General features: G+C 48.0%; 1 protein-coding gene across 3 annotated transcripts in view; it reads right to left on the bottom strand.

Annotated features, from left to right (window-relative positions):
* LOC134927139 (serine/threonine-protein phosphatase 6 regulatory ankyrin repeat subunit B-like) overlaps positions 1 to 13,449 on the bottom strand; it is a 223,420-nt gene extending 209,971 nt beyond the window's left edge. For all 3 annotated transcript variants that reach the window (XM_063921203.1, XM_063921202.1, XM_063921201.1), the window contains exon 1: positions 13,192 to 13,449. In XM_063921203.1, coding sequence (XP_063777273.1) covers positions 13,192 to 13,320 — 129 coding nt within the window. In that variant the 5' untranslated portion in view covers positions 13,321 to 13,449. The remainder of the gene's footprint in view (positions 1 to 13,191) is intronic.
* Positions 13,450 to 13,707: the final 258 nt, after the last annotated feature.

Raw genomic sequence — 13,707 nt, forward strand, 5'->3', positions numbered from 1 at the left:
ACTACCTTCTGCCATATGTGTGCAAAATGAAGGAGTCGGCCCTCAACCCTGGAATCCTCCAGGCGGAGGCCCGTCTCTTCAGGCTGATGGTTTCTGTTCAGGCTTTGAAGCTGGCTTTTTGCTAGCCCACTGCTTCCTACCCCTGGTTTTGAACTGGGGTCGCTTAGACTCCTCTTTAGCTTTCGCTTTGCCAACGAAATGAGCGAAACTTTGAACCCTTAGACTTAGGGTTATAAGTAGCCGGAAATCTGACCTTCTTTGATTCAGCCTCTGATTCTAGGATATCAGATAATGGTTTCCCAAACAATATATTACCAATGAAAGGCAATGCTTTCAATTCTTTCTTGGATTCCGTATCTGCTTTCCAGGTACGTAGCCAAACTGCTCTGCGAGCGGCTACTGTCAAGGCTGAAGCTTTAGAAGCAACTGTACCCATATCAATTGCTGCTTCCTCCAAGTATTGGGCAGATTGTCTTAAACGGCTTAAATGATACTCTTGCTCCGTAGTAGAAGAGATGTCATTCTCTAGTTCCTCTATCCATTCGCCCATTGCCTTTGCTACCCAGGCCAAAGCCATAGCAGGTCTTACCACTGCTCCTACTAGAGAAAATACATTTTTCAAGAAGCTATCTACCCTTCTGTCAGTGACATCATTGAGCGAGGTAGATGACAGTGGTAAAGCCGATTTATGCACAAGTCGCAGTACATGTGCATCTACTTTTGGAGGAACTTCTCTTTTCGAACAATCCGCAGCTGGAAATGGATAATAAGAATTTCATCTTTTCGGAATCTTATATTTTTTACTGGGTGTCGCCCAAGACTCATCCATCATTTCCGTCAGCTCATCTGACGCTGGGAATTCAGTTCTCACTGATTTTGTTAATTTAAACACAGGTGCTTTAGATTTTAACACTGTCTTTGCTGGCTCTTCCAAAGAGAGAACAGCCTTCACAGCATCAATAAGTTCAGCTACATCCTCTGAACTAAAATTCTGCAACTGATCATCATACGGAGTATTTGAATATACTGTATCATCATCTGTTGTATCATCTTGTGTAGTCTGCCACATAGACGTAGCCGTCTTAGTCTTACCTGTCTCTTGGTTGCTTGTAGAAGCTACTGGAACCAACCCGTAGGAAGGGAGCTGCATGTATGGGTTAATAGTGTAACCTAACCTCTGAGGTGGTGCTACCGGAGTTAACCTGTCCGCAATTGAAGATAGAGTCTTTGCGAACATATTCCATGGTGGCTCTGTTGGTGGTTGAACCAACTCCTGTTTTTTTACTTTGCTGAAAAGCAAAACAGTTCGCACACAACCCCTCATAAGTGACCAATTGGTCCATACCAATTAACCCTGTCTTACAAGATAAGCATGTTAGGGATGTAGGAGTGCTCGATAAATTCTCCTAGTCACTTTTGCCGCTCACAGACATGGTAATAACCTGTTAATGACTACACAATTTTGTGACTGAAAATCACCTATATATGAGTATATAGAAGTGAGATCAATCTGACCACAGTGCACCTGAATTGAGGGTCAGAACAGGACTGACGTTACATAGAAAAGTCAGCACACATACTAGCAGTCAGTCACATGTTAAGGCATTAGATATTGTCATATGAGAATACAACCTCCATAACAACTTACAAGTAAGTAGAAAAATTGTACTTCTGTTTTTAACTGGTTCTTTTTTCAACATAACATGCAGAAAACAGTAATATACAGATCTCATATGCAATAGGTACTAAAAATTAACAATTCATACTAACAAGTAGAGATAATTTTTAGTACTGTACACCCTTCCTCTGTAGAGCGGGATACAGGGAGACTTACCACACTTCCATATCCAAGCAAATGCGCTCGTAAGACGCTGAGTGGATTCAGACGCTACTGATGTACACTACCGCTCCTGATAACTGATAACGGACACAGTCGCTCACTGACGGACACGGACGCTGAGCGACTTCCACGTGTATGCAGACGCTAAGGCCTGTAACTCGGTCTAGGCGGGATCTCTAGTGTACACAACCGCAGCGTCTAAGCTGCGACTGAGTACCCTCGTGGTAGCGTCTGAGACGGAAGTGAGGTCATTCAGTTCATGGATGGGAGATGCGCGGAAACTGGTCATGAACTCGGAGGAGGGGCGGCCAGGAGAACGTCTGAAACCCCCTGTTGACTTAAACTCCCAGGATCGCGGCCTCACCTAGTCCTGGCACCTATGATCCCCAGAGCGTAGCGCTGTCACACCGGGATGTTCGGCGCATCAACACAGTTTGTAGTCTCCACCAAATCAGTGTAGCTGTGTCCGGACCCCCCTAGTAAGAGGAAATCCATAGACTCACCGTCTCCCCATGCTCCGGCCACAGCCTGGTAACGTCTGCTGGACCTGCTAGAACATCCGACACAGACGCCCGTCGAGACAGCACTGTACCGCGGAGGTAAGCGTTATTGCGACCCGGTGGGGAGTTGTTGGAGTGACTCTTTCCAGTATGCGTTTAAGACGCTGTTAAGAAAAGTCACTCAAAAAATATAGTAAGTCTATAAAAATAACATAATAAAAGCTTCAGGCTGCTTTATTCACAGCAGCCCTGTGACCATGCGGCTTCCTGCCGCACCAAGCAAAAAACTGATCTGACTAAGTCAGTCAGTGGGTGGGATTATATGGGGAAGCCCCGATGCATCCTGGGAGGCCAGAAAGCTCGTGACCGTGTTGGTGCCATTTCCGCTGTCGCTCAACCATATCCCAATGTTATCCTGTGGACCCAGCCAGAGAAAGGTGACTTACCCGCTGTTGCCGTGGAAATCCACGCATCCAACGCTTTCCCAAATAGAGCCTGATCTGTGTAGGGTAGGTTCTCCACACTTCTCCTGGATTCCGCGTCTGCAGACCATTGGCATAGCCAGAGTCCCCTGCGGGCTGAGACCGACATGGAAGATATCCGTGCAGTCAGCGTCCCCAGGTCCTTCATGGATTCCACCATGAACCCCGCAGAATCCTGTATGTTACGTAAAAATAATTCAATGTCACTTCTATCCATTGTATCCAAATCCTCTAGTATTGTGCCTGACCACTTTACTATGGCTTTAGAAATCCATGCACAGGCAATAGTGGGTCTTAACGCCACTCCTGAAGCCGTGTAAATGGATTTGAGCGTAGTGTCAATTTTACGATCAGCCGGTTCTTTTAACGCAGTAGATCCAGGGACAGGTAAAACCACTTTTTTAGACAGTCTGGAGACAGATACGTCCTCAATGGGTGGGTTAACCCTTTTTTTCCTATCTTCCTCAGGGAAGGGAAAAGCAACCAGAACCCTTTTTGGGGTCTGGATTTTTTTCTCTGGGTTTTCCCAGGGTTTTTCAAATATAGCGTTTAATTCTTTAGACGCAGGGAAGGTTAGCGAGGCTTTCTTATTGTCAGTGAAGTAAGCCTCCTCAACCTGCTCAGGGGTGGTGTCATTAATATTTAATACATCTCTAATGGCCTCAATCATGAGCTGCACCCCCTTAGTAAGGGATGCCGCCCCCCTCAGCACCTCCCCATCACCGTCTGCAGTATCAGAATCGGTATCCGTGTCATCTTGCATGATTTGGGCAAGTGCACGTTTCTGTGGGAACATGCTAGGAGATTTTGCAGCAATAGGGACAGAGCCTGACCAAACTGCCATAGACTTCTTCAACACCCGAGTTTCAGTCTTAGTATTAGCTTCAACAATGGGGATCTGAGACAAAGCATTACAATCCTGTGTACATGGAATGGATCCCTCCCGAGAGGAAACATCTTCTGCAGCATATGACACAGATTCCCCAGACATGGCTATGTGAGATACTAAACACCTACACACACACAGCGCTTTTTAAGGTAGAACTAATAACACTACCAGCGCTGCCTGGGTACCTTAATAGGCTACACAAACTTTACACAGCCTCCCCCCCTTCTACAACCCCCTGGTACCGTACAAGGCAGCTGGAGTTGGTCTGGAGGGACAGCTCTCCCTGTCGGCGCTACTGCAGGCAGGAAAATGGCACTGAACGCTGCTGGGTCCGCTCTGAGGAGATGCTCCGCCCCCTTTCATGGCGCTGTCTTCCCGCTCTTCTAAAGATTATACTGGCTTGAGGAATTGTGCTGGCAGCGATCCTGGGACCCTGACAGGCTTGCTGGACAGTGTAGGGTGTAGGCGCTGGCTCAGGGCGCCCCTCACAGCCCGCACCATGTACCGCTGAGCCCCGGAGCGCAGTTAATACTGTGCTCCCTACCCTGTTGCCGCCATCTTCACTCCAGCTCCCCGCTTGCCAGGGGGGCCAGTGACTAACTCGCCACTGATCTTTTGGCTCTGTAAGGGGGTGGCGGCATGCTGCTGGGGTGAGCGATCCCCTATAGCGGCGAACGTTGGATCCCCTCAGGAGCACAGTGTCCTGTCAGCAGAGACAGTGGCTCAGACCCCGCATAGCGGACACTACTCCCCCCTTAGTCCCTCGATGCAGGGAGGCTGTTGCCAGCAGCCTCCCTGTAAAATAATAAACTCTAAAAAAACTTTTACTAGAGAAACTCTGGCGAGCTCCCCTAGCTGTGACTGGCTCCTCCGGCCACATTTTCTAAACTGAGTCTGGTAGGAGGGGCATAGAGGGAGGAGCCAGCCCACACTCTCAAACTCTTAAAGTGCCAGTGGCTCCTAGTGGACCAATCTATACCCCATGGTACTAACGTGGACCCCAGCATCCTCTAGGATGTAAGAGAAATCGGCATACTACTGGGGACGGGCAGCCATTGGAAGAGATGAACAGTCACGAGCAGGAGGAAATGCGGGTATAGACAGTCACTGAGTAGGAGAGAGTTGTAATTGAAGTGCTAGAGAAGAGGGCTATGAGAACAGGAGAGAAGTGGGCCCTGCTCTAAGGAGCTTACAATCTAGGTGGAGAGGGAGATAGCAGGTGACATGAGGTACAAGCAAGCGAAAGGTGGCCTGGTGTCAGGAAGTAAGCGAGGCAGAGATGGCCAAGGCATGAGAATGGAATAGCGGTCTCAAGACTAGGTTATGCGGAAGGGTACGCTTTGATGAACAGGTGGGTTTTCAGTGCCCGTTTGAAGCTTTGCAAGGTTGGAGAAATTCTAATAAAGCAAGGGAGCTTGTTTCAGTGAAGAGGGGCAGCGCGGGCAAAATCTTGTATTCGCACATGGGATGCAGTGACCAGGGTAGAGGAGAGGCGGCGGTAATTGGCCGACCGGAGTGGGCGGGCGGGAGTATGTAGGGAGAGGAGGTTGGAGAGCTATGGAGCAGTGAAGTTAGAGAGGGCCTTGCATGTGCGGAGCCGCTTATACAGTCAGGTCCATAAATATTGGGACATCGACACAATTCTCATATTTTGGGCTCTATAAACCACCACAATGGATTTGAAATGAAACAAACAAGATGTGCTTTAACTGCAGACTTTCCGCTTTAATTTGAGGTATTTACATCCAAATCAGGTGAACGTGTAGGAATTACAACGGTTTCTATATGTGCCTCCCACTTTTTAAGGGACCAAAAGTAATGGGACAATCGACTCAAAAGCTATTTCATGGACAGGACTGGGCTATTCCCTCGTTATTTCATCATCAATTAAGCAGGTAAATCTGAAGTAGATTCCAGGTGTGCATTTGCATTTGGAATCTATTGCTGTCGACTCTCAATATGAGATCCAAAGAGCTGCCACTATCAGTGAAGCAAGCCATCATTAGGCTGAAAATCAACTGTTTGGAACATTCTTAAAAAGAAAGAACGTACCGGAGAGCTCAGCAACACCAAAAGACCCAGATGACCACGGAAAACAACTGTGGTGGATGATAGAAAAAATATTTCCCTGGTGAAGAAAAACCCCTTCACAACAGTTGCTCAGATCAAGAACACTCTCCAGGATGTAGGTGTATGTGTACCAAAGTCAACAATCAAGAGAAGACTTTACAAGAGTGAATATAGAGGGTTCAGCACAAGATGTAAACCATTTGTGAGCCACAAAAACAGGAAGACCAGATTAGAGTTTGCCAAACAACATCTAAAAAAGCCTTTACAGTTCTGGAACAACATCCTATGGACAGATGAGACAAAGACCAACTTGTACCAAGAGTGATGGGAAGAGAAGAGTATGAAGAAGGAAAGGAACTGCTCATGATCCAAAACTTACCACCTCATCAGTGAAGCATGGTGGTGGTAGGGTCATGGCGTGGGCATGTATGGCTGCCAATGGAACTGGTTCACTTGTATTTATTGATAATGTGACTGCTAACAAAAGCAGCAGGATGAATTCTGAAGTGTTTCGGGCAATATTATCTGCTCATATTCAGTCAAATGCTTCAGAACTCATTGGACGCGCTTCACAGTGCAGATGGACAATGACCCGAAGCATACTGCAAAAGCAACCAAAGAGTTTTTTTAAGGCAAATATGTGGAATGTTATGCAATGGCCAAGTCAATCACCTGACCTGAATCCGATTGAGCATGTATTTCACCTGATGAATACAAAACTGAAGGGAAGATGCCCCAAGAACAAGCAGGAACTGAAGACATTTGCAGTAGAGGCCTGGCAGAGCAACACCAGGGATGAAACCCAGCGTCTGGTGATGTCTATGCGTTCCAGACTTCAGGCTGTAGTTGACTGCAAAGGATTTGCAACAAAGTATTAAAAAGTGAAAGTTTGATTTAGGATTGTTTAGTTTGTCCCATTACTTTTGGTCCCTTAAAAAGTGGGAGGCACATATAGAAACCATTGTAATTCCTGCACCGTTCACCTGATTTGGATGTAAATACCCTCAAATTAAAGCGGAAAGTCTGCAGTTAAAGCACATCTTGTTTGTTTCATTTCAAATCCATTGTGGTGGTGTATATAGCCCAAAATATGAGAATTGTGTCGATGTCCCAATACTTATGGACCTGACTGTACATGTTACACCACAGAAGAGCTGCTTATACACGTTACGCCACAGTAGAGCCTCTTATACACGTTACGCCACAGTAGAGCCACTTATACACGTTACGCCACAGTAGAGCCACTTATACACATTACGCCACAGTAGAGCCACTTATAGACATTATCTCACAGTAGAGCCTCTTATACACGTTACGCCACAGTAGAGCAGCTTATACACAATACACCACTGTAGAGCCTCTTATACACGTTACGCCACAGTAGAGAAACTTATACACGTTACACCACAGTAGAGCCTCTTATACACGTTACACCACAGTAGAGCCTCTTATACACGTTACGCCACAATAGAGAAACTTATACACATTACGCCACAGTAGAGCCTCATATACACGTTACGCCACAGTAGAGCCTCTTATACACGTTACTCTGCAGCTTCTAGTGTAGAGAGAGGAGTGCTGCAGAGTAACATGTATAAGAGGCTCTACTGTGGCATAACATGAAGCAGAACAGAAGTAAGCCTGCTGCACAGCTACAAGCAGACAGTGAGACATATAAAGAGGGCGGCAGAGCTGGCTGTCAGTGTCTCCTGCTGTCTCCTCTGGCCTGCCCTGTTCCCTACCAAGTCTCCGAGTCAGCTTTCTGCTTCTGAGCAGAGGTTTCACTATCCACGGAGCAACCCTCGCTACACCCCTGGCTGGACCAATGTAATTCCTCCAAATATTTATACATGCAAAACTGAGACAAAGTAAGCTCTGCCCTACTGTATCTGCCGGAAGCCCGCCCCCAATTTAGGGTGAATCTCCATCCATTTCTGTGTAAGCTCCTCCCATATTGAGGTCTGAAATAAAAAATTGGGACAGTTTTGGAGTATGCAGGAACTACCATGTGGCCCCTAACCTCATGTATCTTATTGACCTATTGTCATATAGGCTATAAGATCAAGCCACGCCCTCTTACCGCTTTGTCTATCTGCATTACCCAGGCTTATATTGTTACTGTCTTTGTTCCCAATTATACAACTGTATTAATAAATGGTAATCTCTTATATATTTGTCCAGATCTATGACTCTATGACTCATTTGCCAACGCTGGGCGTGGCTAGGAGCTCTGCGTCATAGAGTCACAGATCTGGATAGGAGAGACCAGGCTGGGCGTGGCTAGGAGCTCTGAGTCATAGAGTCACAGGTCTGGATAGGAGAGACTAGGTAAAACACACGCTGACTAATAGTAAGAGCTACACCTAGCAGCAGCCAGTGCCCTGATGACAGCCCCCCAAGGGGTAATGGGACAATTAGCAGTGACCCCGGCACGATACACTGTATCACTGAGCTCCGCCACTGCCCAGGTGGGCGCCATGTGATCCCCCCGGCGTCTCTCCGTAGATCACATCCCAGCCTCACCCACTGCTGTCGGCTGGCTCCCGGTCGCCATGTTAACACTCAGCAGCGGAAGCGCAGCTCTTACTGAGCCGAGAGGCCACGGGGACTCTGTGAGTTGTAGTTCCCGACCCCGCCGGCTGCTCCCCGGGGAGCGCGAGCGGCAGCTGTGGACTACATCTTCCAGGTAGCACCTCGGGGGGACGCGGCGGGCCCGTATCCCCATGCACGGAGATAGACTGAGGAGGGTGCGCATCACCGTAACGTCACAGCAGTGCTGTGGGGAGACTACAACTCCCGGCATGCCTTGCGTGGCCAGGAAGGAACATGGTGGTTGCTGTTTCTGGTGCGGGAGCAGAGTGAGAGTCTGTAGTGTGCGGGGACAATGACGCTGGTGAGAGGCTAATACCATATACTGTTATGAGCGCGCACACTGTGTATGTGATGTGATATAGGGGAAGGGGCTGTATAGTGATATATATGAGACAATCTCCCAACACACACACACACACACACACACTGTGTATGTGGTATTTACCAAACATTGTCTTTATACCTACATTATGTTCACATAACATATTATTAACACACTAGGTCATTCATCGTGCCCTGCGTCCGCTCTTCATGCCGTCACAAGGGCCTACGCCCCCTTGACCATCGCACGCCCTTTGGACGTAAAAATATTTACCCACTAACAACATTATGCTTGAAGGTAATAATCCATATAATACAAACATTGCCCGCCGAAAGGACGTGCAGTGGTTAAGGGGGCGTAGCCCCTTGCGACGATGTGAAGAGCGCCCGTAGGGTGCGATGAATCACCTAGTAACATATAATAATAATAATATATTTTGTGGTACCTGCTGTTATATTCACGTTTGCAGCTTTATGTTTTTCATTAGATGAATCAACTTATTTATTAACATCTTTATAATAGACGTGCGGTTCAGTTCTCCAGGAATCAGAATCCACCCAGATTTTGTGGAGCTGAACCAAAAGAAAACTCGGCCCAGATCTCCTCAGGAGATCTGATCCCAACAGAGTCTCCGTTCAGATCTTACCGCGGTTTGCAATTTTTAACGGAACCAAAAACAGAATCTGAACCAAAATATTTGAGGGTGGTTTTGCCAAAACACGATGATGAATTAGAACCAAAAGGTATCTGGTCTTTAGGTCGACCTCACTTAGGTCAACAGTCATTAGATCGACCACTAATGTTGACATGGTCAGTAGGTTGACATGGCAAAGGTTGACACATGAAAAGGTCGACATGAGTTTTCCAAAAAAACTTATTTTTTAAACTTTTTCTTACTTTACTATCCACGTGGACTATGATTGGGAATAGTAACCTGATGGCGACACGGTGCACTAATTGGAGTACTCGGTCACTTTACGAAGAAAACATCACCAAAATAAAAAACCTCACGTCAACCTTATGCCTGTGTCGACCTATTTCAGGTCTCGACCTACTCACTGTCGACCAATAGTAGTCGACCTAATGACTGTTGACCTAGTTAGCGTCGATCCAATGAACCACATCCAAACCAAAACACTGGGGTCTGCGCACATCACTAATAATGATGGACCCTCCCCCCCCTCCCCTTCCCGTTGATGGCTATATAACAGCTGCAACAAGTCTATGGAGTCCTATGTAGATTTCTGTGTAGGAGGCAAACGTTTGATGTTTCTCTGACGACCTGACTGCAGTGACCTGAATGGAAGCCGCGGCTTCTCACAACAGAAGTGACATTGGGGAGACTATTCGCAGTGTAACAAATTGTCACCCGCAGAGTCTGTGCTGCGTCTGACCTGGAACTATAAATCAGTACTATAATAACAACCATATAAAAGATCCAAAGTAAAACAAAATGTTCTACCCTAATAAAAATCAGTGGTACTACTTCTACACAAATTATTAAATGCATACATACAGAGCCGGATTAAGGCAGGGGCGGCCGTCCCGGGGCCCCCACACCCTAAGTTTTACAGGAATCTTCCTTCGGCGGCTCAGCTGCTCAGTAACAGCAGCCGCCGAGGAGCTCCTGCACAGTCAGTCTCGCGAGACAGTGACTGCAAGCCGCCGGACAGCCTGCGCTCCCTGCTGCAATGTAAGTAAAGGTGTGCATGTGTGTGCGTGTGTACTGTATATATGAGTGTATGTATGTATGTATGTATGTATGTATGTATGTGTGCACATGGTCCTGGGAGGGGGGGGGGGGGGGCAAGGACTTCTCCAAAAAGACTTCTTCAGAAAGCATAGGTGGGGGCCCCCACAATCTACGTTGCCCAGGGGCCCCAACACCTTTAATCAGGCCCTGCATATATACTATAGCTTTCTTTTACATATAAGTTAATTGTTTGTAGTTTGCTAAGGACAGTGAGGCTGATTTTGAGTGGGAAAAGCAAATACACAGCAGGTAACTCTGCACCTTATGCCGGGTACACAACGGATCCACCGCGAGCAGCTGATTGGTAAAGCTATACACACACACACACCAATATGCCGCATGATATGCCCGTCCAGATATCACAACTGGGTGGGCATTTAAATTTGCCCACCCAGTTGTAAGGTCGTTGGCGGCGGTGCCAGTGGCCACTTAACAGGCTGGTCGGTGGGTCAGCCATACTACGTTGTTCACAGACCTATCAAGTGTACACACCCGCCGATGTACTTCCAATATATCAATCATCGATAGAACAAGCGATATATCACATAGTGTGTACCCAGCCTGATTTGGGTGGGGGGCAGGGCCGGATCTAGGGGGGGGGCGAAGGGGGCGATCGCCCCCCCTAACACAGTCATAGCCATGCCCACTTTTGAGCAGAAGAGAGCTCTCCGGGGAGAGCCTGAGGCAGAACGATGTGCTGCAGCTTATACCACAGCAGCACAGAGGAGCAAGGAGAGCAAGGGTTACAGAGCATTTGCCCCTCACTTGCTGGTGTGTGGGTACTAGGGCTAATAAATACAATTACATCATAGCACAGTCACATGTACATAGAACAATCACAAAGCTCTATCTCAGTCTCACTCAAAAAGTTCAGTCAGAATTGAGAGGAGGAGGAGTTAGGATTGCAGATGGGAGGAGTTGGGACTGTAGAGGGAGGAGTCAAGATTAAACAGTAAACCGCCCCCCCTAAAGAAAAGTCTAGATCCGTCCCTGGTGGGGGGTGTCCAAACTCTAATCTAGATTGCAATGTAAAAATAAAGCTGTCCAGCGTATGTGGGCTACATGCAACAGCTGCCAGTATTTACCCTGCATGCAAACATAATAACGGGATTTGCCCAGTCTGCAGTGCAACACGGCTTGTCCTGGTGCAAAGTTACTGCTTATGTTGCTATACTCCTAACTCAGAATCAGCCGCTATTGTGCTCAGCAAATCTTATTCTGTACAATTTGGGATTATTGGATTTGTTCTGATTTGGTCATACAGGTGCAAATCAAAGAAATGTCAGCAATGCATTCCCATTGGTTAATTAAAAGGACAAGGAGCTCTGGATAGTGCCCAAGCAAGGGGCCCCTACCTGACCGCCCACTAATGCACTCACAATAGCCTCATTATCCCCACACAGAAATACACACAAGCCCAAGTTCATGAAGGCCCTCCCCACAACATGTGAAAGACCCCCTTACAGCCCCTGGCCAACCGGTCCGAATCCCCTATTATAATCCACTGCACACCCCAGATCATTCAGCACCTGGCAACGTTACAGCACATCCAACATGTGCCCTGAATGGCAAACAGTGCTTATGCCCTGGAAGCATCACATCGGAAGCAGGGAACTGAAAGCCTGGCTGTGCATTCTGGGACTTGTAGTTCCACAAAAGACAAGAGTTGGCCAAGCCTGCAGTTTGTTACTGCTGTATAAAACACATAGGCAGCACTATACAGTATGTTGCAGGAGAGGGGGCCTGTGTGTAATCTCTGTGCGGGACTCACACTGGCGAGTGCTAAAGTCTACTGCGCAACTCACACACATACAGGGGGGTTCACTACGGCTGGCCGGCGGTCGGGCTCCCGGCGCCCAGCATACCGGCGCCGGGAGCCCGACCGCCGGCTGACCGACAGTGTGGCGAGCGCAAATGAGCCCCTTGCGGGCTCGCTGCGCTCGCCACGCTACGGGCACGGTGGCGCGCTACGCGCGCCACACTATTTTATTCTCCCTCTATGGGGGTCGTGGACCCCCACGAGGGAAAATAAGTGTCGGTATGCCGGCGGTCGGGCTCCCGGCGCCGGTATACTGAACGCCGGGAGCCCGACCGCCGGTATACAGAAGACCACCCATACAGGGAGCTGATGCAGTCACCATTTTCCTAGCACTGGCTGCAAGGTAATTATATACAGTGGGTGCGGGGGGAGCATTGTGGCCCCCCCCCCCCCCCACGACTCAGGGGGCCCGTCTGCACCCCCTGCACCCATTACAGATACACAACAGTGTTGGTGTCTTTTAAGTGCACTAGTTACCAGCCCGTCAAAATGACAGAACATCATAACAGTATGTGCGCAGCAACACTTGAATTGTGCCGTTGGGTGCCATCTAGTGTCCGCCGGTGTGCACATTTATTTATTAACAGTTTCTTATAAAAGCGCAGCATATTCCGTTGCACTTTACAATTAGAACAGTAATAGAACAAAACTGGGTAAATACAGACAGACATAGAGGTAGGAGGGCCCTGCTCGCAAGCTTACACTCTATAGGGAGATAGGTATTGATACACAAGGATAGATGCTACCTGTTGCATAATGGTCCACCAGATTGCTAGGTTCTTAATGGGTTGTATGATATGATCACCCCGCAATGTTGGAAGACACTTGAATTCCCCCCATAGAGGTGAGGAGCAGCGTTACCCTTTTACTATATAGTATTATACCAGCAGAGGTGTCACAGGAATCTGGCATATCATCACCCACCGGGTCAGTTTCAGAGACTCCCAGATCCCCTCTGTCGATCCCCTTCAGAGTCTGCTCTAGTGTGATCCACTCCCCTCTGCTGGCCAGCTGCAAGATCCTGCAATCCAGTCCTCTGTCCGCATCTGACATCTTCTGCTGTGTCCAGGATGCCCTCAGGCTGGGGAGGTGTAAAGGAGACACATATTCCGCAGATATCCCAGACTGTCCCTCCTGTCTCTCCCACCCCCCTGCCTCCGTCCTCTGTGGGGCTGATGGCAGTTGCAGAGTCTTAGCAGGAGGTAGAGGAAAACCTTCCTCCCCATCTCACTCTATACAGGCTCCCAATCAGAGGGACTCCCCTGCCCTGGCTCTGACTCCTCCTGTGTATCCCGGTTACCTTGGTAGTAGATTCTTTAAACGGGGGTGGAGGAAATTTGGCATTTTCTACCAGAATGAAAGAATGTGCCAGCAGACTGAGAAGGTTACAGAATACAAACTGCAGCACTTTAGGAACATTTGGCACTTTATAATAAATAT

Source organism: Pseudophryne corroboree, chromosome 5 (assembly GCF_028390025.1).
Source record: "Pseudophryne corroboree isolate aPseCor3 chromosome 5, aPseCor3.hap2, whole genome shotgun sequence".
NCBI lineage: Eukaryota > Metazoa > Chordata > Amphibia > Anura > Myobatrachidae > Pseudophryne > Pseudophryne corroboree.